Consider the following 25,492-nt stretch of genomic DNA (forward strand, 5'->3'; position numbering starts at 1 on the left):
CCAGCACTATTTTGTTGGATAGATCAAATATATTCTAAATTCAAATATATTCTATAAATATATATATATATATATATATATATATATATATATATATATATATATATTTATTTATTTATTTTTTTGGAAAATTACTGGACCAGCAAATATCTGTTTATAGCAGCATGATGTATGATGTACTATAAAAAAAAAAATTGCAAATATGTAAGCAACTGACTTAAAGGGTTAGTTCACCCAAAAATGAAAATAATGTCATTAATTACTCACCCTCAAGACCTTCGTTCATCTTCAGAACACAAATTAAGATATTTTTGTTGAAATCCGATGGCTCAGTGAGGCCTGCATAGCCAGCAATGACATTTCCTCTCTCAAGATCCATTAATGTACTAAAAACATATTTAAATCGGTTCATGTGAGCACAGTGGTTCAATATTACTACTATAAAGCGATTAGAATATTTTTGGTGCACCAAAAAAACAAAATAACGACTTATATAGTAATGACCAATTTCAAAACACTGCTTCATTAAGCTTCGGAGCATTATGAATCTTTTGTGTCGAATCATGATTCGGATCGCGTGTCAAACCGCCAAACTGCTGAAATCACGTGACTTTGGCACTCCGAACCGCTGATTCGACACAAAAGATTGTGTGTCAAATTAGCAACAATATGTCTGTGATCAGCTACAATGTTAATCACTGTAACCTTTCATGCTACAATCTCAATAATCATAGATCTAAATGCAATGCTATAATCAAAACTTTTCACGATTAGTTAACCTTGAGAGCTGTAATAGTAAAAACGTGCTAAAAGTTTTCAAGAGAGTTTCACTGTTCCACATGTAATACTTAGCTATTTCTTATGCAAAGATGTTAGCCAATCACAGCAGTGGGCGTTTACACTGAAGTCTCACAGCAGACACGCCCCTTAAAACAGAACGTTCAAATAAGAGGGCTAAAATCAAGGTAGGAAAAATGCCTTTTATTTCTAAATTATTAAAATTTTTAATGTAAAAAAGCATACTTACATTATAAGTACACCTCAGGAAACATTATAAAACAATAAAACAACGCAGTTCATTACTCCTTTAAACTCTCTTCAGAACAAAAGCGCAATGAGAATATGGACATCGAAAATTGAAAGAACCTAACACTGATTTTATTAATACATCTATAATGTTGGCTTCTGATTAAAATGACATGAAAAAATGTTTGCAAGCAGAGAGAAAACAATAAGTATTTTATTAACATTATTTTCATCAGACATTTTTATGATTGGTAACATGAAATACATCTGAGCTCAAATTCTGGAAAAGAAATCTGATAACGTAACCAGCATCAGTATGTAATGTAATGTAATACTGACTAATGTAATACTACGGTCTATCCAGTGTCCCAAAGTCCCCTTGCTAAAAGCGATGCTTTGTTTTGTTGATGAATTGGTGCAATAACTTTTAATGTATTTGCAGGAACACGGGGTCAAATAAAAAGGACAATGTCCCCAAGGACAGTGTCCCCCTTAGTGGTTCTATTGATTTTTATAGGTAAATATCTATTCAAGATTTTAATGTGTGTGCAAAATATAGCATACATATGGAAACATAGCTTTCGGACATATGTTTACATTCAGAAACACTGCAAAAAGTGTTAAACTAATGGCAAATATCTCTTCCATCAGGATTGTTGGGGCCAGTGTGCGAAAATGTAAATAATGTGTCTGATTCAGGTAAAAACAAATGATCTGTCCTTGTCTACAGTGGGGAAATAACACCAGCAAATAAACAACGCACACACACACACACATACATACATACATATACATATTCTTTTTTTCTCTCTCACATCATCAGCAGTTTCACATCATACAGCCTCATCAGACCAAAGTGTTAACGACAGGAACCAATCAAATGTAAGGTCATTGCACAGTCACAGTTTTTCAATATTCATTTAACACATTTTAACAGCGGCATGTTTCTATATTTCTATAGAACAGTGCACTGGAATATTGGCCTGTGGCCACACGTACAGATGTTAAAATTTTTAGGTAAGTGAGAAAATGCCTTATATATACACATGTAACAGAGGCCAAATAGGTAACAAAATCTTAAAAATACAAATGCATAGTCTTCTCTAGCTTTTTTCCAGCTTCATCTCAAATTTCCTTGAGCAGCTCTGTGGTCATGATCATAGCAAAACATTTGCCCTTAGATCTTACAATGTCAGGATACAGGAGTAGGAAAAATAATACATTTGGTTTAGTCTGAAATGGTATGACAGAACAACAGATAATCAGGAGTTGATATAGTGACTGATTTGAATTTTACATTTAAGTTTATTTTTTGCCTAGACTCAATGTATTTCTTTTGAACAAAATGTGTTTTCTTCATGCAAAATAATATATGCTAATAATTTAATGTTTCAGGAAAGGATCACTTGTTATTTCCAGGCAATATTGGTACCCCTTTTTAGAAATAGGTAAGGAATCGATAACAGTATTCAAAATAAAATCAGTACTTTATTAAACCCTGAGTAAAGCAGGATGACAGATATTCTCTATATTTTCTAAATTCATACAATGAAAGTTCTCTGTTCTTGTAAGGTATGTCAATATGTTTTCATCTGCATGTTTATGAAATACATTTCATTTTTTGCAGTCATTAAAAAACCCATATCCCCTGCGATCACCTCGGCCACAACACCATCATATACAACGCAGCTATTCAGCTCGGTGTCGTCACCAACTTCAAGTATGCTGCCTACTTCATCTTTCCCAGCAACCGCACATACAACCACTTTAGGGCCATCAACAACCAAAACAACAAAGTCTACAATTTCAATAGAGCCCCTAACAACCATCATTCAAGCACATACAAGCAAACAGACAACAACCTCAAGACAAATATCAGAAACAACAGAGTCACAAATTTCAAAACTACCGACAACAATCACCAATCCAACAACAACAATCTTACCAACTGCCTACTCAAGACAATCAACATCCTTCACAAGTTCTACAAGATCAGTGCTACCAGAAACTACAACTTCAAACAATATACCATTAGACACCTCAAGGCAACTAACAGCCATCACATCAGAGCTGTCTGTATTTCCAGAAACGATCACTCCATCAACAACACCAGCAACTACTTCAATACCGCTAACTGCCAATCCATCTGCAAATCTGCCAGCTACATCAGAAGCAGGAGTTAGTGTTGAAAGCTTTAAAACTACAATTGCTGAAAGAACAACCAGAACTGCAGAACCAGAACTGGCTTCCACTACAGCTTTATGGTCTACAGTGGCACCTGGAACAACAAAGGCAGCAACAACAGTTCTACTACCTAAAACAGGTTTGACAAAATATTTTATGACTATACATTTCTGTTCAAAAGTTTGGGGTTGTAAGATTTTTTTTTTTTTTTAAATGTTTTTGAAAAAATGGTCTCTTATGGCCTCCAAGGCAACATTTGTTCAAAAATACAGCAACAGTAATATTGTGAAATACTATTACAATTTAAAATAACTTTTTTATTGTAATATATTTTTAAATGCCATTCATTCCTGTGACGTTAAAGCTGAATTTTCACCATCATTTCTCCATTGTCACATGATCCTTACTCCAGTGTCACATGATCCTTAAGAAATCATTCTAATATGCTGATTTACTGCTCAAGAAACTTTTCGGTTGCACTTTATTTTACAGTACGTGCACTTACATGTACTTACAGTGTACTTACCTAAGAAAGTACTGGGCAATATCAGGTGACTACATGGGTTATCTTTTCTTATTTTCCCCCCAGTATTCTCTTGTGAATAGAAAGATCAAAAAAACAACAGCATTTATTTGACATAGATTTTTTTTTTTTTTTTTTTTTTTGTAACAATGACTATATGTTTTTGAATCAGATTTAAAAGGTTAAGCATGTTATTCCATTACCGCTAGCGGCAACAAACAGAGTTGAAAAACTGCAACTGCAAGACAGGTCATTAAAATAACTTTTTTTTCCCCCCAATTTGACATGCCATATTAAGAACACAATGTCTGGACTTCAGGAACTAGTCAAGCCAGTGAGATAATTATGTATTACAGTGAGCTGCAGGAAGAGCAGACAATGTTTTAGATAACATGAAGTTTTGGGTTTGCCATTTTTGCATTATTTTTTTGTAACGGGGAAGTTATTCATGAATATATGTGGTGCTGGAAAACAAAAGCGAGATGAAGCAAAGTAATGTTTAGAAGAACATTGATAAAAGAACATATTTTAACAAACAAAAATCTTCACTCTTCACTACCAATATTGTTACACTAAATGATTTGAATGTTATTATTGTACTCTAACCTGATGCTCATTTGATTTACCTATAGAGGTCATGGCAACACTTCAGCCTACACAAGCAGTAGCTACAACAGAGGCAGTGACAAATACAGTACAATTTGCAATAAAATCAACAACGCAGTCTGAAGTCACAACAGAACCATTACCAGCCAAAACATATTCAATAACACCAAGTGAAACAACAGTGTCTGCATCAGAAACGGCACCACCAACAACAAAAATACCAGCTTCTAGTGCTATTTTTACAGCTTCAGCTTCAACCTTAACAGGAGCGACATCAGCAGCTACACTGGACACAACCACAGCAGAAACTGTTAGAAATGAACCAGAAACAACCAAGACTACTCTAGCTGAGGTTTCATCTACTGGATTACATTCAATGGCAGTAGACACAGTGACAACAACAGGCCAAGCAGAGTCTGCTACTTCAGCCAAAGCTGCAACATCGGTACCAGAAACATCTCAAGTCACAATGGAACCTACACCAATACAAAACAAAACCACAATGTTAATGTCAATGAAGCCAGTAACAGTGGATCATACCTCAGAGGTCTTCACCACTGTCAAAAAAGTGACAGAAGAGCGTACAACACAAGCTGATATGGGTTCTTCATCAGCAGGACAAACTACATTAAGAGCATCTGGTACAACAGAATCAACAATTACTCCAACTACAGCAGCACCAATAACAGAGGAATCATCACCTCTAACTGAAGCAGGTGAAGGAAAGACAACAGCTGCAAGAACATCCAGAACTTCAGAATCATCTGCAGAAGCCCCAACATTGTTAGTGTCAACAACAAGTGCAACTACTCCAGCATCAGCAGAAGTGACATCAGCATTGCCAGCAACTGCATCAGAGACAAACACAGCATCAACTATCAGAAATGAACCAGAAACAATCAAGACTACTACAGAATCGACTACAGAAGCCCAAACATTGTTAATGCCAACAGTGGCACAGAGCACAATCAGTGTAACAGCCATGAGTGCTACAACATCTGAAACTTCAGTAGCTACAGGGGAGTCAGTGGCTGCAGTAACATCCAAAGAGTCTAAAACTACTATGATAATGCCAACAACATCAGTTGACATACAGCATATAACCACAGGTAAGACACATAATACTAATAATTTTTTTTTTTTTTTTTCTCCCAGTACAGCTGTGTTGGAGCCAATGGCCTTATGAGCAGTATTCCAACATGTTGCGCGGTTGTGCTTTGGGCAACCTGAGTTCAAATCTAGGGTCATGTACCTTTCCGGATCTCGCCATCCCCCTCAACTATGCTTCTTGCCCTCTCTCCAACTGCACTATTAAATTAAAGACAAAAATGCCAATAAATAAATAAATAAATAAATAAATCTTTAAAAAAAAAAAAGTTCAACCAGTTGTAATTCTCAGAGCAATTAACTATTTGTATTAATAGTTAATAAGACAGTTACAGAATTGTAAAAAATACAATAAATAATATTCTACATACGAGCCATAAAAGCATTATATAAAAGCCATATAAATAGATAGAGAGTCATTGACATTTCAGAAAGAAAATGTATAATATGGTACCATATTTATATTTTGGCATAAATTATGACAATGTGTGACTTACATAATATAGACCACTAGTGAAAATGCTTCTTTTTGCTTTGTACTACTTAATACCAAAATCCAAAGTCATTGTAATACCATAAAAATACAACACCAGACTAGACTAACTTAAAATTTTTTCTCCACAGACACTGTCAGAACAGTACAAACAACAACAACACAGGAACCAGCAACAGAGACGACAGTGACAACTGGTTCAACGACAGTGACAATTGTTTCACCAATAACCGAGGAATCATCACCTCTAACTGAAGCAGTTGAAGGAAAGACAACAGCTGCAAGAACATCCAGAACTTCAGAATCATCTGCAGAAGCCCCAACATTGTTAGTGTCAACAACAAGTGCAACTACTCCAGCATCAGCAGAAGTGACATCAGCATTGCCAGCAACTGCATCAGAGACAAACACAGCATCAACTATCAGAAATGAACCAGAAACAATCAAGACTACTACAGAATCGACTACAGAAGCCCAAACATTGTTAATGCCAACAGTGGCACAGAGCACAATCAGTGTAACAGCCATGAGTGCTACAACATCTGAAACTTCAGTAGCTACAGGGGAGTCAGTGGCTGCAGTAACATCCAAAGAGTCTAAAACTACTATGATAATGCCAACAACATCAGTTGACATACAGCATATAGCCACAGGTAAGACACATAATACTAATACAATTTTTTTTCCAGTACAGCTGTGTTGGAGCCATGGCCTTGTGGGCAGTATTCCAAAATGTTGCGCGGTTGTGCTTTGGGCAAACTGAGTTCAAGTCTAGGCTCATGTACCTTTCCGGATCTCACCATCCCCCTCAACTATGCTTCTTGCCCTCTCTCCAACTGCACTATTAAATTAAAGACAAAAATGCCAATAAATAAATAAATCTTTAAAAAAAACTTCAACCAGTTGTAATTCTCAGAGTAATTAACTATTTGTACCAATAGTTAATAAGACAGTTACAGAAATGTAAAAAATACAATAAATAATATGCTACATACGAGCCATAAAAGCATTAAATAGTTTAAAAGCCATATAAATAGATCGTGAGTCATTGAAACTTCAGAAAGAAAATGTATAATATGGTACCATATTTATGATTTATGATGACAACGTGTGGCTTACATAATATAGACCACTAATGAAAACGGTTTTTTTTTGCTTTGTACTACTTAATACCAAAATCCAAAGTCACTGTAATACCATAAAAATACAACATCACACTAGACTATCTTAATTTTTTTCTCCACAGACACTGTCAGAACAGTACAAACAACAACAACAACAACACAGGAACCAGCAACAGAGACGACAGTGACAATTGGTTCAACGACAGTGACAATTGGTTCACCAATAACGGAGGAATCATCACCTCTAACTGAAGCAGTTGAAGGAAAGACAACAGCTGCAAGAACATCCAGAACTTCAGAATCATCTGCAGAAGCCCCAACATTGTTAGTGTCAACAAGTGCAACTACTCCAGCATCAGCAGAAGTGACATCAGCATTGCCAGCAACTGCATCAGAGACAAACACAGCATCAACTATCAGAAATGAACCAGAAACAATCAAGACTACTACAGAATCGACTACAGAAGCCCAAACATTGTTAATGCCAACAGTGGCACAGAGCACAATCAGTGTAACAGCCATGAGTGCTACAACATCTGAAACTTCAGTAGCTACAGGGGAGTCAGTGGCTGCAGTAACATCCAAAGAGTCTAAAACTACTATGATAATGCCAACAACATCAGTTGACATACAGCATATAACCACAGGTAAGACACATAATACTAATACAATTTTTTTTCCAGTACAGCTGTGTTGGAGCCAATGGCCTCGTGGGCAGTATTGCAACATGTTGCGCGGTTGTGCTTTGGGCAACCTGAGTTCAAGTCTAGGCTCATGTACCTTTCCGGATCTCACCATCCCCCTCAACTATGCTTCTTGCCCTCTCTCCAACTACACTATTAAATTAAAGACAAAAATGGCAATAAATAAATAAATAAATCTTAAAAAAAAAAAAAGTTCAACCAGTTGTAATTCTCAAAGCAATTAACTATTTGTATTAATAGTTAATAAGACAGTTACAGAATTGTAAAAAATACAATAAATAATATGCTACATACGAGCCATAAAAGCATTATATAGTTTAAAAGCCATATAAATAGTGAGTCACTGACATTTCAGAAAGAAAATGTATAATATGGTACCATATTTATATTTTGGCATAAATTATGACAATGTGTGACTTACATAATATAGACCACTAGTGAAAATGCTTCTTTTTGCTTTGTACTACTTAATACCAAAATCCAAAGTCATTGTAATACCATAAAAATACAACACCAGACTAGACTAACTTAATTTTTTTCTCCACAGACACTGTCAGAACAGTACAAACAACAACAACACAGGAACCAGCAACAGAGACGACAGTGACAATTGGTTCAACGACAGTGACAATTGTTTCACCAATAACGGAGGAATCATCACCTCTAACTGAAGCAGTTGAAGGAAAGACAACAGCTGCAAGAACATCCAGAACTTCAGAATCATCTGCAGAAGCCCCAACATTGTTAGTGTCAACAAGTGCAACTACTCCAGCATCAGCAGAAGTGACATCAGCATTGCCAGCAACTGCATCAGAGACAAACACAGCATCAACTATCAGAAATGAACCAGAAACAATCAAGACTACTACAGAATCGACTACAGATGCCCAAACATTGTTCGTGCCAACAGTGGCACAGAGCACAATCAGTGTAACAGCCATGAGTGCTACAACATCTGAAACTTCAGTAGCTACAGGGGAGTCAGTGGCTGCAGTAAAATCCAAAGAGTCTAAAACTACTATGATAATGCCAACAACATCAGTTGACATACAGCATATAACCACAGGTAAGACACATAATACTAATAAAAAAAAATTTCAGTACAGCTGTGTTGGAGCCATGGCCTCGTGAGCAGTATTCCAACATGTTGCGTGGTTGTGCTTTGGGCAACCTGAGTTCAAGTCTAGGCTCATGTATCTTTCCAGATCTCACCATCCCCCTCAACTATGCTTCTTGCCCTCTCTCCAACTGCACTATTAAATTAAAGACAAAAATGGCAATAAATAAATAAATAAATCTTTTAAAAAAAAAGTAAAAAAAAAAAAAAAACTATTTGTAATTTTGTATCAATAGTTGATTAGACAGTTACAGAAATGTAAAGAATACAATAAATAATATGCTACATACGAGCCATAAAAGCATTATATAAAAGCCATATAAATAGATAGTGAGTCATTGAAACTTAAGAAAGAAAATGTATAATATGGTACCATATTTATATTTTGGCATACATGATGACAATGTGTGACTTACATAATATAGACCACTAGTGAAAATGCTTCTTTTTGCTTTGTACTACTTAATACCAAATCCCAGGTCATTGTAATACCATAAAAATACAACATCAGACTAGACTAACTTAATTTTTTGTTTTCTCCACAGACACTTTCAGAACAGTACAAACAACAACAACACAGGAACCAGCAACAGAGACGACAGTGACAATTGGTTCAACGACAGTGACAATTGGTTCAACAATAACAGAGGAATCATCACCTCTAACTGAAGCAGTTGAAGGAAAGACAACAGCTGCAAGAACATCCAGAACTTCAGAATCATCTGCAGAAGCCCCAACATTGTTAGTGTCAACAACAAGTGCAACTACTCCAGCATCAGCAGAAGTGACATCAGCATTGCCAGCAACTGCATCAGAGACAAACACAGCATCAACTATCAGAAATGAACCAGAAACAATCAAGACTACTACAGAATCGACTACAGAAGCCCAAACATTGTTAGTGCCAACAGTGGCACAGAGCACAATCATTATAACAGCCATGAGTGCTACAACATCTGAAACTTCAGTAGCTACAGGGGAGTCAGTGGCTGCAGTAACATCCAAAGAGTCTAAAACTACTATGATAATGCCAACAACATCAGTTGACATACAGCATATAACCACAGGTAAGACACATAATACTAATACAATTTTTTTTCCAGTACAGCTGTGTTGGAGCCAATGGCCTCGTGGGCAGTATTCCAACATGTTGCGCGGTTGTGCTTTGGGCAACCTGAGTTCAAGTCTAGGCTCATGTACCTTTCTGGATCTCGCCATCCCCCTCAACTATGCTTCTTGCCCTCTCTCCAACTACACTATTAAATTAAAGACAAAAATGCCAATAAATAAATAAATAAATGTTAAAAAAAAAAAAGTTCAACCAGTTGTAATTCTCAGAGCAATTAACTATTTGTATTAATAGTTAATAAGACAGTTACAGAATTGTAAAAAATACAATAAATAATATGCTACATACGAGCCATAAAAGCATTATATAGTTTAAAAGCCATATAAATAGATAGTGAGTCACTGACATTTCAGAAAGAAAATGTATAATATGGTACCATATTTATATTTTGGCATAAATTATGACAATGTGTGACTTACATAATATAGACCACTAGTGAAAATGCTTCTTTTTGCTTTGTACTACTTAATACCAAAATCCAAAGTCATTGTAATACCATAAAAATACAACATCAGACTAGACTAACTTAATTTTTTTCTCCACAGACACTGTCAGAACAGTACAAACAACAACAACACAGGAACCAGCAACAGAGACGACAGTGACAATTGGTTCACCAATAACCGAGGAATCATCACCTCTAACCAAAGCAGTTGAAGGAAAGACAACAGCTGCAAGAACATCCAGAACTTCAGAATCATCTGCAGAAGCCCCAACATTGTTAGTGTCAACAAGTGCAACTACTCCAGCATCAGCAGAAGTGACATCAGCATTGCCAGCAACTGCATCAGAGACAAACACAGCATCAACTATCAGAAATGAACCAGAAACAATCAAGACTACTACAGAATTGACTACAGAAGCCCAAACATTGTTAGTGCCAACAGTGGCACAGAGCACAATCAGTGTAACAGCCATGAGTGCTACAACATCTGAAACTTCAGTAGCTACAGGGGAGTCAGTGGCTGCAGTAACATCCAAAGAGTCTAAAACTACTATGATAATGCCAACAACATCAGTTGACATACAGCATATAGCCACAGGTAAGACACATAATGCTAATACATTTTTTTTCAGTACAGCTGTGTTGGAGCCATGGCCTCGTGGGCAGTATTCCAACATGTTGCGTGGTTGTGCTTTGGGCAAACTGAGTTCAAGTCTAGGCTCATGTACCTTTCCGGATCTCACCATCCCCCTCAACTATGCTTCTTGCCCTCTCTCCAACTGCACTATTAAATTAAAGACAAAAATGCCAATAAATAAATAAATCTTTAAAAAAAACTTCAACCAGTTGTAATTCTCAAAGCAATTAACTATTTGTACCAATAGTTAATAAGACAGTTACAGAAATGTAAAAAATACAATAAATAATATGCTACATACGAGCCATAAAAGCATTAAATAGTTTAAAAGCCATATAAATAGATCGTGAGTCATTGAAACTTCAGAAAGAAAATGTATAATATGGTACCATATTTATATTTTGGCATACATGATGACAACGTGTGGCTTACATAATATAGACCACTAATGAAAACGGTTTTTTTTTGCTTTGTACTACTTAATACCAAAATCCAAAGTCACTGTAATACCATAAAAATACAACATCACACTAGACTATCTTAATTTTTTTCTCCACAGACACTGTCAGAACAGTACAAACAACAACAACAACAACACAGGAACCAACAGCAGAGACGACAGTGACAATTGGTTCAACGACAGTGACAATTGGTTCACCAATAACAGAGGAATCATCACCTCTAACTGAAGCAGTTGAAGGAAAGACAACAGCTGCAAGAACATCCAGAACTTCAGAATCATCTGCAGAAGCCCCAACATTGTTAGTGTCAACAACAAGTGCAACTACTCCAGCATCAGCAGAAGTGACATCAGCATTGCCAGCAACTGCATCAGAGACAAACACAGCATCAACTATCAGAAATGAACCAGAAACAATCAAGACTACTACAGAATCGACTACAGAAGCCCAAACATTGTTAATGCCAACAGTGGCACAGAGCACAATCAGTGTAACAGCCATGAGTGCTACAACATCTGAAACTTCAGTAGCTACAGGGGAGTCAGTGGCTGCAGTAACATCCAAAGAGTCTAAAACTACTATGATAATGCCAACAACATCAGTTGACATACAGCATATAACCACAGGTAAGACACGTAATACTAATAAAAAATTTTTCCAGTACAGCTGTGTTGGAGCCATGGCCTCGTGAGCAGTATTCCAACATGTTGCGTGGTTGTGCTTTGGGCAACCTGAGTTCAAGTCTAGGCTCATGTATCTTTCCAGATCTCACCATCTCCCTCGATTATGCTTCTTGCCCTCTCTCCAACTGCACTATTAAATTAAAGACAAAAATGGCAATAAATAAATAAATAAATCTTTTTAAAAAAAAGTAAAAAAAACAAAACAAAACTATTTGTAATTTTGTATCAATAGTTGATTAGACAGTTACAGAAATGTAAAGAATACAATAAATAATATGCTACATACGAGCCATAAAAGCATTATATAAAAGCCATATAAATAGATAGTGAGTCATTGAAACTTAAGAAAGAAAATGTATAATATGGTACCATATTTATATTTTGGCATACATGATGACAATGTGTGACTTACATAATATAGACCACTAGTGAAAATGCTTCTTTTTGCTTTGTACTACTTAATACCAAATCCCAGGTCATTGTAATACCATAAAAATACAACATCAGACTAGACTAACTTAATTTTTTGTTTTCTCCACAGACACTTTCAGAACAGTACAAACAACAACAACACAGGAACCAGCAACAGAGACGACAGTGACAATTGGTTCAACAATAACCGAGGAATCATCACCTCTAACTGAAGCAGTTGAAGGAAAGACAACAGCTGCAAGAACATCCAGAACTTCAGAATCATCTGCAGAAGCCCCAACATTGTTAGTGTCAACAACAAGTGCAACTACTCCAGCATCAGCAGAAGTGACATCAGCATTGCCAGCAACTGCATCAGAGACAAACACAGCATCAACTATCAGAAATGAACCAGAAACAATCAAGACTACTACAGAATCGACTACAGAAGCCCAAACATTGTTAATGCCAACAGTGGCACAGAGCACAATCAGTGTAACAGCCATGAGTGCTACAACATCTGAAACTTCAGTAGCTACAGGGGAGTCAGTGGCTGCAGTAACATCCAAAGAGTCTAAAACTACTATGATAATGCCAACAACATCAGTTGACATACAGCATATAACCACAGGTAAGACACATAATACCAATACTTTTTTTTTTTTCCAGTACAGCTGTGTTAGAGCAAATGGCCTTTTGGGCAGTATTCCATCATGTTACGCGATTGTGCTTTGGGCAACCTGAGTTCAAGGCAACGTGATCTCATGAGAATACGTGTGTATTTTTATGTAAAGTGTGGTTCTACCACACGTACATTTTCTTACGTTTTCATACACACAAAAACGTACAATATTAACGTATTTATTGATTTGACAGCAGTAAAACGTAAATTATTTATGTATCCAAGTGTGAATGTGTATTGTGGCATTAATTGTGGCACTAAACAGTGGCATTAAATTAAAATCGTGGCATTAATGTTCATGTCGCATTTATTAAAAGCAGTTTACTCAACTACTTAATATGAAATAACATTTCTGTTCATGGCTTGTGCTGCAAACTCGTTTCGGAGGATTACACAATGTAAAACAAGACTACACTTTAAAAACTTAAAATGAACAACATTTCTGTAATTGTTTAACCATTTTGTAATATTTAGTTTGTTTGCTGTGAGACACAAAAGGTGTCTTCTCCTATGCAGCAACTGACAATACAACCATAAGATACACCAAAACACAACATAATTTCACAAATCACATCAATTTTATTTGTTCGCTGTACTCCAGATCTTTAGAATCCATATGTTTGTAAGGAACAGATCCAAATTCAGCCCTTTATCTGGCAATCTTCATCTTCATTCTCAGCAGTGACCGTCACGGTCAAAACCTGCGCTCATTATGATTTAAATTTAAATTTTGATTTAAATAGTCCGGGGTGGAGTGCCCTCAAAGTGGCTAACCAGGGCACTCCAAACTGGTGATCATGACATTACCCTCCCTCTAAGGAGCGGATACCAGACGCTCCAACATGGCAAAACCACAAAACAAAAAATTTCAGGAGGGAGGTGGACTGGAGGAGGGACTGGAGGAGGACCAGGGGGAGGGATGGTGGGCCAGGTCCGTGGAGGGGCAGGGGAACTAGGGACGAAGGTTTTGCAGGCGGCCAGGGCGGAACAGGCCAATCAGGTGGCCAGTGCGGGGAAGGCTGCCACCACAGCAGCGCAAACGGGCTTGAAGGCCCCCACGGCGAAGCAGATGACCACCACAGCAGTGCAGACGGGCTTGAAGATTCCCACGGTGGAGCAGATGACCACCAAAGTCGTGCAGATGGTCTTGTAGACCTCCACGGTGGAGCAGGCAACCACCACTGCAGTGTAGACATGCTTGAAGACCCCCAAGGCAGAGCAGATGACCACCACAGCAGTGTAGACAGACTTGAAGACCCCCATGGCGGATCAGGTGGATCTAGAGGCCAACACAGCTGACTAGGCAAAACTGAAACATAAGGCACAGAGAAGTTAGGGGTGGCCACGAAGGCCATAACAGGACAGGCAGGGAGCTCAGGAACGCTCTCCAAGGCATTGCCCAGAGTGACCTCCAGTGACCTGGTCATATTGAGGCAGGCAGACAGTTCAGGAACGACCTCTACAGTCATGTCGAGACAGACAGGAAACTCAGGAACCACCCTCATGGTCATATCAGGGCTGACAGGGGACTCATGGACTGGAGCAGGCTCTGGAGCGGGCTCATGGGCTGAAGCCGATGTGTGCGCAGCCCACACACACCAAATGGCTGTGGCCATAATGGCCAGTACTGCAATCTCTGAGGGCCCAGGCCTGGCAGCCATCTCGGCTAAGGGTTGCCTAGGCGTGGCAGCTGTCTCGGCTGATGGTTGCCCAAGCATGGCAGCCATCTCTCGGCTGAGGGTTGCCCAGGCGTGGCAGCCATCTCGGCTGAGGGTTCTGGAGCGGACTCAATGGCTAGAATGGGCTCTGAAGTAGAGTCTTGGACAGAAGCAGATTTAGTTAGAATGGACTGTGGAGCAGACTCACCGGCTGGGGCGGACTCACGGACTGGGGCGGTGGCAATGCTGTAAATAGGTATCACTTCACCAGGAGGAACAATCCGAGTTCAGTATTGGAGAATGTCGATGAACTCCCAAAATCCCAGAGTCTTAAGTTCCTTCATCTCCCATGAAGGCAAAGGGTTGTCCAAACAGTCATTAAACTTCTCAATAAGCCTAGAGTCCTTCAGCTTCAACCCCACCGCTAAGGTCCAATAAGATTGAGCCAATCCACCCACCTCCATGCCCTGCTGGCATAGGGCCGTCAAGTTTTCAAGTCGTGCCCTCCGCTTCATCTTAGAAATTGGGGGAACGATCTGGATAACCATGCTGCTGGAACTATAGATGATTGAGTTTTATGTCACAGATGCTCTGAGACTTGCAGGTTAAGATCCAAGTGCAGCTTTATTTTGTTATCCAGAATTGTTGTATAGCCAGACAAGAGTCAAAAACCATAATTCAGTCCACAGAAAAAGCAAGAAACCAAAACAAGAACGAATGCTCAGACATGCATGTAACAATAGCTAAACCTCAATGACACAGACAGAAACAAACTGGGTATAAATAGACAGACACTAACAACATAAGTGATGACAACTGGGTGCAATGAAGAGATGATGAGGCCAGGACAAAAGATCATGGGAAATGAAGTTCTAAGAGTGATACAATACTCCTGGGTGGAGTGCCCTCTAGTGGCTAACCAGGGCACTCCAAACTGGTGATCATGACAGCTACTTGTCCTCTCTAAAACTGCACTATTAAATTAAAGACAAAAACGCCAATAAATAAATAAATCTTTTTAAAAAAGTTCAAGAAATTGTAATTCCCAGAGCAATTAACTATTTGTATAAATAGTTAATAAAACAGTTACAGAAATGTAAAAAAAAACAATAAATAATATGCTACATACGAGCCATAAAAGCATAGTTTAAAAGCCATATAAATAGATAGTGAGTCATTGAAACTTCAGAAAGAAAATGTATAATATGGTACCATATTTATATTTTGGCATACATGATGACAATGTGTGACTTACATAATATAGACCACTAGTGAAAATGCTTCTTTTTGCTTTAAACTACTTAATACCAAAATCCAAGTCACTGTAATAAAGATACAACACCAGACTAGACTAACTTAATTTTTTTCTCCACAGACACTGTCAGAACAGTACAAACAACAACAACACAGGAACCAGCAACAGAGACGACAGTGACAATTGGTTCAACGACAGTGACAATTGTTTCACCAATAACGGAGGAATCATCACCTCTAACTGAAGCAGTTGAAGGAAAGACAACAGCTGCAAGAACATCCAGAACTTCAGAATCATCTGCAGAAGCCCCAACATTGTTAGTGTCAACAAGTGCAACTACTCCAGCATCAGCAGAAGTGACATCAGCATTGCCAGCAACTGCATCAGAGACAAACACAGCATCAACTATCAGAAATGAACCAGAAACAATCAAGACTACTACAGAATTGACTACAGAAGCCCAAACATTGTTAGTGCCAACAGTGGCACAGAGCACAATCAGTGTAACAGCCATGAGTGCTACAACATCTGAAACTTCAGTAGCTACAGGGGAGTCAGTGGCTGCAGTAACATCCAAAGAGTCTAAAACTACTATGATAATGCCAACAACATCAGTTGACATACAGCATATAGCCACAGGTAAGACACATAATGCTAATACATTTTTTTTCAGTACAGCTGTGTTGGAGCCATGGCCTCGTGGGCAGTATTCCAACATGTTGCGTGGTTGTGCTTTGGGCAAACTGAGTTCAAGTCTAGGCTCATGTACCTTTCCGGATCTCACCATCCCCCTCAACTATGCTTCTTGCCCTCTCTCCAACTGCACTATTAAATTAAAGACAAAAATGCCAATAAATAAATAAATCTTTAAAAAAAACTTCAACCAGTTGTAATTCTCAAAGCAATTAACTATTTGTACCAATAGTTAATAAGACAGTTACAGAAATGTAAAAAATACAATAAATAATATGCTACATACGAGCCATAAAAGCATTAAATAGTTTAAAAGCCATATAAATAGATCGTGAGTCATTGAAACTTCAGAAAGAAAATGTATAATATGGTACCATATTTATATTTTGGCATACATGATGACAACGTGTGGCTTACATAATATAGACCACTAATGAAAACGGTTTTTTTTTGCTTTGTACTACTTAATACCAAAATCCAAAGTCACTGTAATACCATAAAAATACAACATCACACTAGACTATCTTAATTTTTTTCTCCACAGACACTGTCAGAACAGTACAAACAACAACAACAACAACACAGGAACCAACAGCAGAGACGACAGTGACAATTGGTTCAACGACAGTGACAATTGGTTCACCAATAACAGAGGAATCATCACCTCTAACTGAAGCAGTTGAAGGAAAGACAACAGCTGCAAGAACATCCAGAACTTCAGAATCATCTGCAGAAGCCCCAACATTGTTAGTGTCAACAACAAGTGCAACTACTCCAGCATCAGCAGAAGTGACATCAGCATTGCCAGCAACTGCATCAGAGACAAACACAGCATCAACTATCAGAAATGAACCAGAAACAATCAAGACTACTACAGAATCGACTACAGAAGCCCAAACATTGTTAATGCCAACAGTGGCACAGAGCACAATCAGTGTAACAGCCATGAGTGCTACAACATCTGAAACTTCAGTAGCTACAGGGGAGTCAGTGGCTGCAGTAACATCCAAAGAGTCTAAAACTACTATGATAATGCCAACAACATCAGTTGACATACAGCATATAACCACAGGTAAGACACATAATACATAATATATTCTTTTCCAGTACAGCTGTGTTGGAGCCAATGGCCTCGTGGGCAGTATTGCAACATGTTACGCGGTTGTGCTTTGGGCAACCTGAGTTCAAGTCTAGGCTCATGTATCTTTCCGGATCTCGCCATCCCCCTCAACTATGCTTTTTGTCCTCTCTCCAACTGCACTATTAAATTAAAGACAAAAACGCCAATAAATTAATAAATCTTTAAAAAAAAGTTCAACCAGTTGTAATTCCCAGAGCAATTAACTATTTGTATCAATAGTTAATAAGACAGTTACAGAAATGTAAAAAATACAATAAAAGCATTATATAGTTTAAAATCCATATAAATAGATAGTGAGTCATTGAAACTTCAGAAAGAAAATGTATAATATGGTACCATATTTATATTTTGGCATACATGATGACAATGTGTGACTTACATAATATAGACCACTAGTGAAAATGCTTCTTTTTGCTTTGTACTACTTAATACCAAAATCCAAAGTCATTGTAATACCATAAAAATACAACATCAGACTAGACTAACTTGATTTTTTTTCTCCACAGACACTGTCAGAACAGTACAAACAAAAACAACACAGGAACCAGCAACAGAGACGACAGTGACAACTGGTTCAACTACAGAAACCATCACCAAAAAGGAGTCCTCAGAGGTCTTCACCACTGTCAAAAAAGTGACAGAAGAGCGTACAACACAAGCTGATATGGGTTCTTCATCAGCAGGACAAACTATGTTAAGAGCATCTGGTACAACAAAATCAACAATTACTCCAACTACAGCAGCACCAATGACCACAAATACTGATCCTCCTACCCGTGATGAGGGAAGCATAATGTTAAGATTCAGTCTAAATGAAACTTTCCAAGAATCATATAGGAACAGATCATCCCCTGCTTTCCTTACATTGACATCCAGAGTGGTATCTGTGGTAAGTATAACTTGTTTCATACATCCAGTTAAGAACATCAATGCTTACTTTTAAGATGGCATTTGTTAAAATAGCTTGTTGATGTAAAGCTTTTTATCATTCATAGTTACTTAAGACTAGTGCACACTACTACACAAGTTTTCACATTAAAGTCTGCAACTAAGAGCCTGAGATCACTGCCGTAACCATCATTCGCAATAAATTTCAAGCTGGTTTGAAATCTAGTTTACTAGTCAGTTAGATGAGACCACAGGGGAGCACTCAAAAAATATTTGTTAAATGAACTTAATTAAATTGAGATTTTTTTTCCCACACAATTAATTTAGGTTTGTATAACAACACCAGAACAAGCAATAGCAATATTAGAACTAATTAAAATTTTGAACAAACAAAACATGTGTGGCCATAAATAAATAAAAAATAAGAAAATAAGTGGTAGCATAAAATAAATAAATAAATAAATAAATAATATTGCCTACCATTTACTATTGAAATGGTTCTCTTGTCCATAAAGGTTATGGGTCTCCCCAAACTGATAACTTGGTTCCCAAACAGAAGTTCCCAATCATAGCGTTTTGAGTAGTGGTTCATTTGAAATTTCCAAGATGGCTACTCACATTTACTCTAATTCTAAAGGCAGAATAAAACAAGCAAAATAATGAGGTCATGTGACAACAATGTATCATGCTACTGTTTGAAATGTTTATCACTTATTATTTTAACAAGTAGTAGGAAGTTTACAGTAAGGGTGAACTAAAGAGTAGATTGACACCAATTAAAATGCTGTGTAAACAGTGAAACTGAAACAAGTCTGCACAATAAATGGATGCAGCAGCTTATTTACAGGATGTATGTAATGTTCTAATATTGAACCAACCTTAGAGATTTATGTAAGCATACTAGTTGCACTGCCTATATCTGAAAAGTTGCTAATCTAGTGATAAAGTCACTAAATTGGCAACACTGCAATCCGGAAGAAGAGTAATGATGGCTGCTAGCCTGCTTGATGTCACATGACTACAAAATGTCATATCACCACTAAGTTTGAAAAATTACATAGGCCTACTCCTCATCAATCAATTCTCCAAAATGCTTGTCCTATGTACAAACCCGATTCCAAAAAAGTTGGGACACTGTACAAATTGTGAATAAAAAAGGAATGCAATGATGTGGAAGTTTCAAATTTCAATATTTTATTCAGAATACAACATAGATGACATATCAAATGTTTAAACTGAGAAAATGTATCATTTTAAGGGAAAAATAAGTTGATTTTAAATTTCATGGCATCAACACATCTCAAAAAAGTTGAGACAAGGCCATGTTTACCACTGTGTGGCATCCCCTCTTCTTTTTATAACAGTCTGCAAACGTCTGGGGACTGAGGAGACAAGTTGCTCAAGTTTAGGAATAGGAATGTTGTCCCATTCTTGTCTAATACAGGCTTCTAGTTGCTCAACTGTCTTAGGTCTTCTTTGTCACATCTTCCTCTCTTTATGATGCGCCAAATGTTTTCTATGGGTGAAAGATCTGGACTGCAGGCTGGCCATTTCAGTACCCGGATCCTTCTACGCAGCCATGATGTTGTAATTGATGCAGTATGTGGTCTGGCATTGTCATGTTGGAAAATGCAAGGTCTTCCCTGAAAGAGACGACGTCTGGATGGGAGCATATGTTGTTCTAGAACTTGGATATACCTTTCAGCATTGATGGTGCCTTTCCAGATGTGTAAGCTGCCCATGCCACACGCACTCATGCAACCCCATACCATCAGAGATGCAGGCTTCTAAACTGAGCACTGATAACAACTTGGGTTGTCCTTGTCCTCTTTAGTCCGGATGACATGGCGTCCCAGTTTTCCAAAAAGAACTTCAAATTTTGATTCGTCTGACCACAGAACAGTTTTCCACTTTGCCACAGTCCATTTTAAATGAGCCTTGGCCCAGAGAAAACACCTGCGCTTCTGGATCATGTTTAGATATGGCTTCTTTTTTGACCTATAGAGTTTTAGCCGGCAACGGCGAATGGCACGGTGGATTGTGTTCACCGACAATGTTTTCTGGAAGTATTCCTGAGCCCATGTTGTGATTTCCATTACAGTAGCATTCCTGTATGTGATGCAGTGCCGTCTAAGGGCCCGAAGATCACGGGCATCCAGTATGGTTTTCCGGCCTAGACCCTTACGCACAGAGATTGTTCCAGATTCTCTGAATCTTTGGATGATATTATGCACTGTAGATGATGATAACTTCAAACTCTTTGCAATTTTTCTCTGAGAAACTTCTTTCTGATAATGCTCCACTATTTTTTGCCGCAGCACTGGGGGAATTGGTGATCCTCTGCCCATCTTGACTTCTGAGAGACACTGCCACTCTGAGAGGCTCTTTTTATACCCAATCATGTTGCCAATTGACCTAATAAGTTGCAAATTGGTCCTCCAGCTGTTCCTTATATGTACATTTAACTTTTCCGGCCTCTTATTGCTACCTGTCCCAACTTTTTTGGAATGTGTAGCTCTCATGAAATCCAAAAATGAGCCAATATTTGGCATGACATTTCAAAATGTCTCACTTTCAACATTTGATATGTTATCTATATTCTATTGTGAATAAAATATAAGTTTATGAGATTTGTAAATGATTGCATTCCTTTTTTATTCACAATTTGTACAGTGTCCCAACTTTTTTGGAATCGGGTTTGTAGTATGGTGGTGAGTGTTTGAGCCTACTCAAACCAAGTTGGAAAGATATTTCAAATGTTATATAGAGTAAGCAATTTAAATGACTTACAGTTGCAATCAAAATTGTGCAAGACATTTTGCTGCTGAGAACAACATTTTATGAAAACAATTCATCAAATGCATCAGTGAAGTATTATACAAAGGTTATTAATACACATTTGAGCGATTCTGAGAATGAAGTTAAAAAATCAAACTGGCTCTAAACATACGTGCACAAAATTATTCAACCCCCAAAAGTCAAATTTTGTGCAGAATAATTTATTCTTTATAACCTCCAATAAACACTGCCTGTAAGTGCTTAGAAGCTTCTGTCACCTTTCTACTGCAATCTTGGCCCAGTAGAAATCTTGACTGTATGAAGTACATCGTGAATTCTTTGAAGTATCAAGCCATTTTGGCAAAGATGTTGATGCCTTCGGAGAAAGAAACAGAAGCTTGATGGCCAATGGACTTTTTTATACATCCAAATCTACTTATGCTTGGTTCAGGGATCAGTCATAGAATGTTCTTGAGTGGCCTATACAGTCTTCAGATTGAAATCTCATTGAAAATATTTGGTGGAATTTGTAGAAAGCAGTGGTAACATGGAAACCAAAGACTATCAGATCTGGAAGCTTTTTCAAGCGAGGAATGGGCCAAGATTGCAGTATATATCCTTATTTCACATTTCAATGTGTAATGTTTGTTAATATAAAAAAATGGGAAAAGATAAATCCCATACTGAACTCTATTTATAATAAAATTACAATATTTTTCATTGCATACAGGTAAACTTAATTTACATGGCAAGCAATCTCCAAGGATTCAGGCGATGCAGAGTTGAATCCTTCTCGTAAGCATGACACTGTGGTCTTTCACATTCATCATAAAGATGTCCAGGATGATTATAATAATGGGAGCACATTGTTATAGGACATTGGGGGTTATAATGATTCTGTGTGTGTGTTTTACAGGAGTGGCTCCATTAAAGTTGAAATGACTCTTGTCTTTGACAATTCTTCTATTGTTCCAAGCTCAGTTGAGGTAGAAGCTATTCTTAATAGAAACACTATGAATGGCACCATACCTCTTAACATCATACTGGATACTATCAAAGCAGGTGAGTGTGTGAAGTACAATACGCAAATTAGCATAATGACGAAACCTTTAAAATGAAGTTTAATGCGCTCTGCTCGTTGTATATTACAGGGGAAACAGTTACTTCTACACCTGCGCCTGTCACAATTGGAACCATACAAATTACTGCCACAGCAAGTACAAATGGTATTGAATACTATGTTTCACTCTCAAATAGTATTTTATTTAATACTTTTAAATACATAATATACACTATTTAGAATATACTAAGTAGTGTGAAGTGTATTGATGACCCCTGAAAACTGATTGCCATATTCTTTATATATATATCTGTACTTCTTATCTTTTCAGAGAACACAAACTCCACCTCTGGTGCCTTTTCATGGATGGTTTGCTGTTCACTAATGGCTATATCTCCATCCATCACTGTTTTATTAGTTCAAACTGTGATGTTTTTGTAATTGTATAGTGCACTAGTAAAGTTCAAAAAAGAGATAAAACACTATAGAAAGACACCATGTTTAATATAATATTTATGCTGATTTGATTAGTGAATATAGACAAATGTAGAAATTATTGCATTAAAATTAAGCAATATATTGTTTACAGCATTTATTAATGTTAGATAATAAAAATGTTCTTGTTCATGCATTAAGTAATGTTAACAGATGCAGCTTTTGATCTTCAAAATCTATTTAAAAATGTTGAGATTATCATTCGCTTAGACTAATTAATGCTGTAGAAGTATTTTTCATTGTGAGTTCATGTTAACTAACATAGTTAATGTCACATCTAGTTTTTTTAGGGGGGGGGGACCAAAAAAGTTTGAGAAACCACTAATGTAAAATAAATAAACTGCACTTGGGTTCAAAGCAACTTGCCTCAGTGGATCATAGTTACAGTTATCTGTTAAAGGTGCAAGGACATTTTTGGAGAGGCTAGCAATAGCAAACCAGCTTTCAAATTCATAACATCCCACCCTCACTTCAGAGTGCTCTCCAAATCCATGCCTCCTTCAAAACTCAAAAGCATACACACAGCTGCTCTCGGCAAAGCGTCACTCAAGATGGTGTTGTGCCGAATTTCGACTACCTGCTAAATTATTAACCCCCTCGTTGAAGTTGCTACCTGATTGCCTAATCCTATCCCCACCCCTAATCAACCATAAACAACTTAGAGAGCTTGTACCTGACTGCTGCAGATTCATTTCGGTGTTGATACTGTTGACATGGAAATGCTTAATTCCAAGACTGGGTGATTGAACAGCCCCGGTTAGAATGTCACTTTTATTACCTATTGCACTTTTAACAAATGAAACCTTATTGTAAAGTGTTACCATATTAGCTAAAAAAAAAAGTAATTAGTTATGGTCAGTCCTTCATCTGAGAAGGAGTCATCAGGGATTTGTGCAATTCAATAGTTTGTCATATAAAACATTTATTTGTTGGTTTGGAAAATAAGATGCTTCACTTTATTCTTTTTGAATACTTATGTTTTGTTAACATTATTTTGTTGATATTTCAGATATTTTGAGTACTGAATTTGTATATTCTTTGTTAGTAAAGTTAATCCATTCTGACATCTATCTTGTTTTGTCTTCTGTTTTTGTGTATTTTATCTTTGGACAACCGATCAGGACTGTATTAGGGCTTGTGCTACAGCAGTAATTAAAATAGGGGAGATTTAAGTCTTTGTAATCAGATTTAAGTCTTTGTGTATAAATAAAACCCAACATTTACTGCCCTGTAAGTCTTTTATATGTATTTGTTATACAATATTGTTGGTGATCTGATGTTTTCTAAAAGTAATTTAGAAGATATGAGAACAGGCTGGATCCCAGCTTATATCGGCACAAGTCAAAATTTAAGCTGAATATCCTAGAGTATTTGTACTTTGAAGTATAATTGAAGCATTGATGTTACAAAATAGTAACAGGATTCTGCCCTAATTTTATTAAACGTAAGTACTTCATAAAACAAAATACATATAATTTATCAGAACATTTTTTCAGTTCTATTACTCAAACCCCCGGTTTCACAGACAAGGCATAAGCTCCTAGACTAAAATGCATGTTTGAGCTGTTTTTACTAAAAGCAACTTGGACTGACATATCTTAAAATATGTCAATGCCATTGTTTTGTCTCAAGATGCACACCAGTAATATTTTTTTCTAGTGTACATTTATAAAAGCCACTTAAATGCCCCAAATGAACTAAGGTCCAATCCTGGCTTAGGCTAAGCCCTGTCTGTGATACCAGGCCAAAGATTAAATACATAGATTGCACGTGTGTACCTTTATTACCAAAAAAAAAAAAAAAAGGCATCTAGCTTCAGCATCTAACTGAAATCAGTCTGATGATTCCTCTGGCAGTAACTTGAGCTGCGCGCTGCTGGTTAATCTCATGCCATCAGTGCACCGCAGCGCTGATCCCCTCGCTCAGATATGTTACACATTAAAATGAAAGATGACATACATGGTAGGATATCATGTAAGTCTAAATAAACAGTTTTAAATATTAAAGTTCATTGTTATGTTAAACTAAACAAATATAATTTTGAAATTGGAATACGTGTTTATAATACTGCAAAATTCGCTTGATGTTACAGTCACTGCCCTTGCCGTCCAGAATAAAAGAGAAAAAACATCCCAATCGAGTGAAGGGATTTGTGGAAACTGTGGTTCCTAATTATTGTGATCCAACATTTG

At 37.2% G+C, this 25,492-nt stretch overlaps 1 protein-coding gene across 12 annotated transcripts; it reads left to right on the plus strand.

The window, feature by feature from the left end:
- Positions 1-872: 872 nt before the first annotated feature.
- muc13a (mucin 13a, cell surface associated) lies at positions 873-24,364 on the plus strand. 12 transcript variants are annotated; one of them, XM_051909122.1, is made up of 20 exons: positions 873-1,543; positions 1,678-1,725; positions 1,850-1,908; positions 1,988-2,043; positions 2,422-2,474; positions 2,654-5,448; positions 6,071-6,592; positions 7,186-7,710; positions 8,315-8,833; positions 9,430-9,951; positions 10,559-11,056; positions 11,655-12,182; positions 12,781-13,281; positions 16,366-16,884; positions 17,483-18,010; positions 18,586-18,968; positions 22,476-22,540; positions 22,662-22,807; positions 22,897-22,971; positions 23,137-24,364. In XM_051909122.1, the coding sequence occupies exons 1-6, from the start codon at positions 1,495-1,497 to the stop codon at positions 3,421-3,423; spliced, it is 1,035 nt and encodes a 344-aa protein (XP_051765082.1). In that variant the 5' UTR covers positions 873-1,494; the 3' UTR covers positions 3,424-5,448; positions 6,071-6,592; positions 7,186-7,710; positions 8,315-8,833; positions 9,430-9,951; positions 10,559-11,056; positions 11,655-12,182; positions 12,781-13,281; positions 16,366-16,884; positions 17,483-18,010; positions 18,586-18,968; positions 22,476-22,540; positions 22,662-22,807; positions 22,897-22,971; positions 23,137-24,364. The 12 variants fall into 12 exon arrangements, with proteins under 12 accessions (XP_051765082.1, XP_051765073.1, XP_051765063.1 ...); XM_051909033.1 differs by having other exon boundaries at positions 888-1,543; XM_051909024.1 differs by lacking the exon at positions 6,071-6,592 and having other exon boundaries at positions 890-1,543; positions 2,654-3,349; positions 4,366-5,448.
- The last annotated feature ends 1,128 nt before the right edge of the window (positions 24,365-25,492 follow it).

The sequence above is a fragment of the Ctenopharyngodon idella genome, chromosome 1 (genome assembly GCF_019924925.1).
Source record: "Ctenopharyngodon idella isolate HZGC_01 chromosome 1, HZGC01, whole genome shotgun sequence".
Classification (NCBI taxonomy): domain Eukaryota; kingdom Metazoa; phylum Chordata; class Actinopteri; order Cypriniformes; family Xenocyprididae; genus Ctenopharyngodon; species Ctenopharyngodon idella.

Excerpts from the sequence above, each read along its gene's own strand:
- muc13a (XM_051909024.1), top strand. The coding sequence starts at position 1,495 with ATGTCCCCAAGGACAGTGTCCCCCTTAGTGGTTCTATTGATTTTTATA. Across the intron at positions 18,969-22,475 it reads CATCCAGAGTGGTATCTGTG|GTAAACTTAATTTACATGGC; the intron begins GTAAGTATAACT and ends CATTGCATACAG. Across the intron at positions 22,972-23,136 it reads TGCCACAGCAAGTACAAATG|AGAACACAAACTCCACCTCT; the intron begins GTATTGAATACT and ends TTATCTTTTCAG.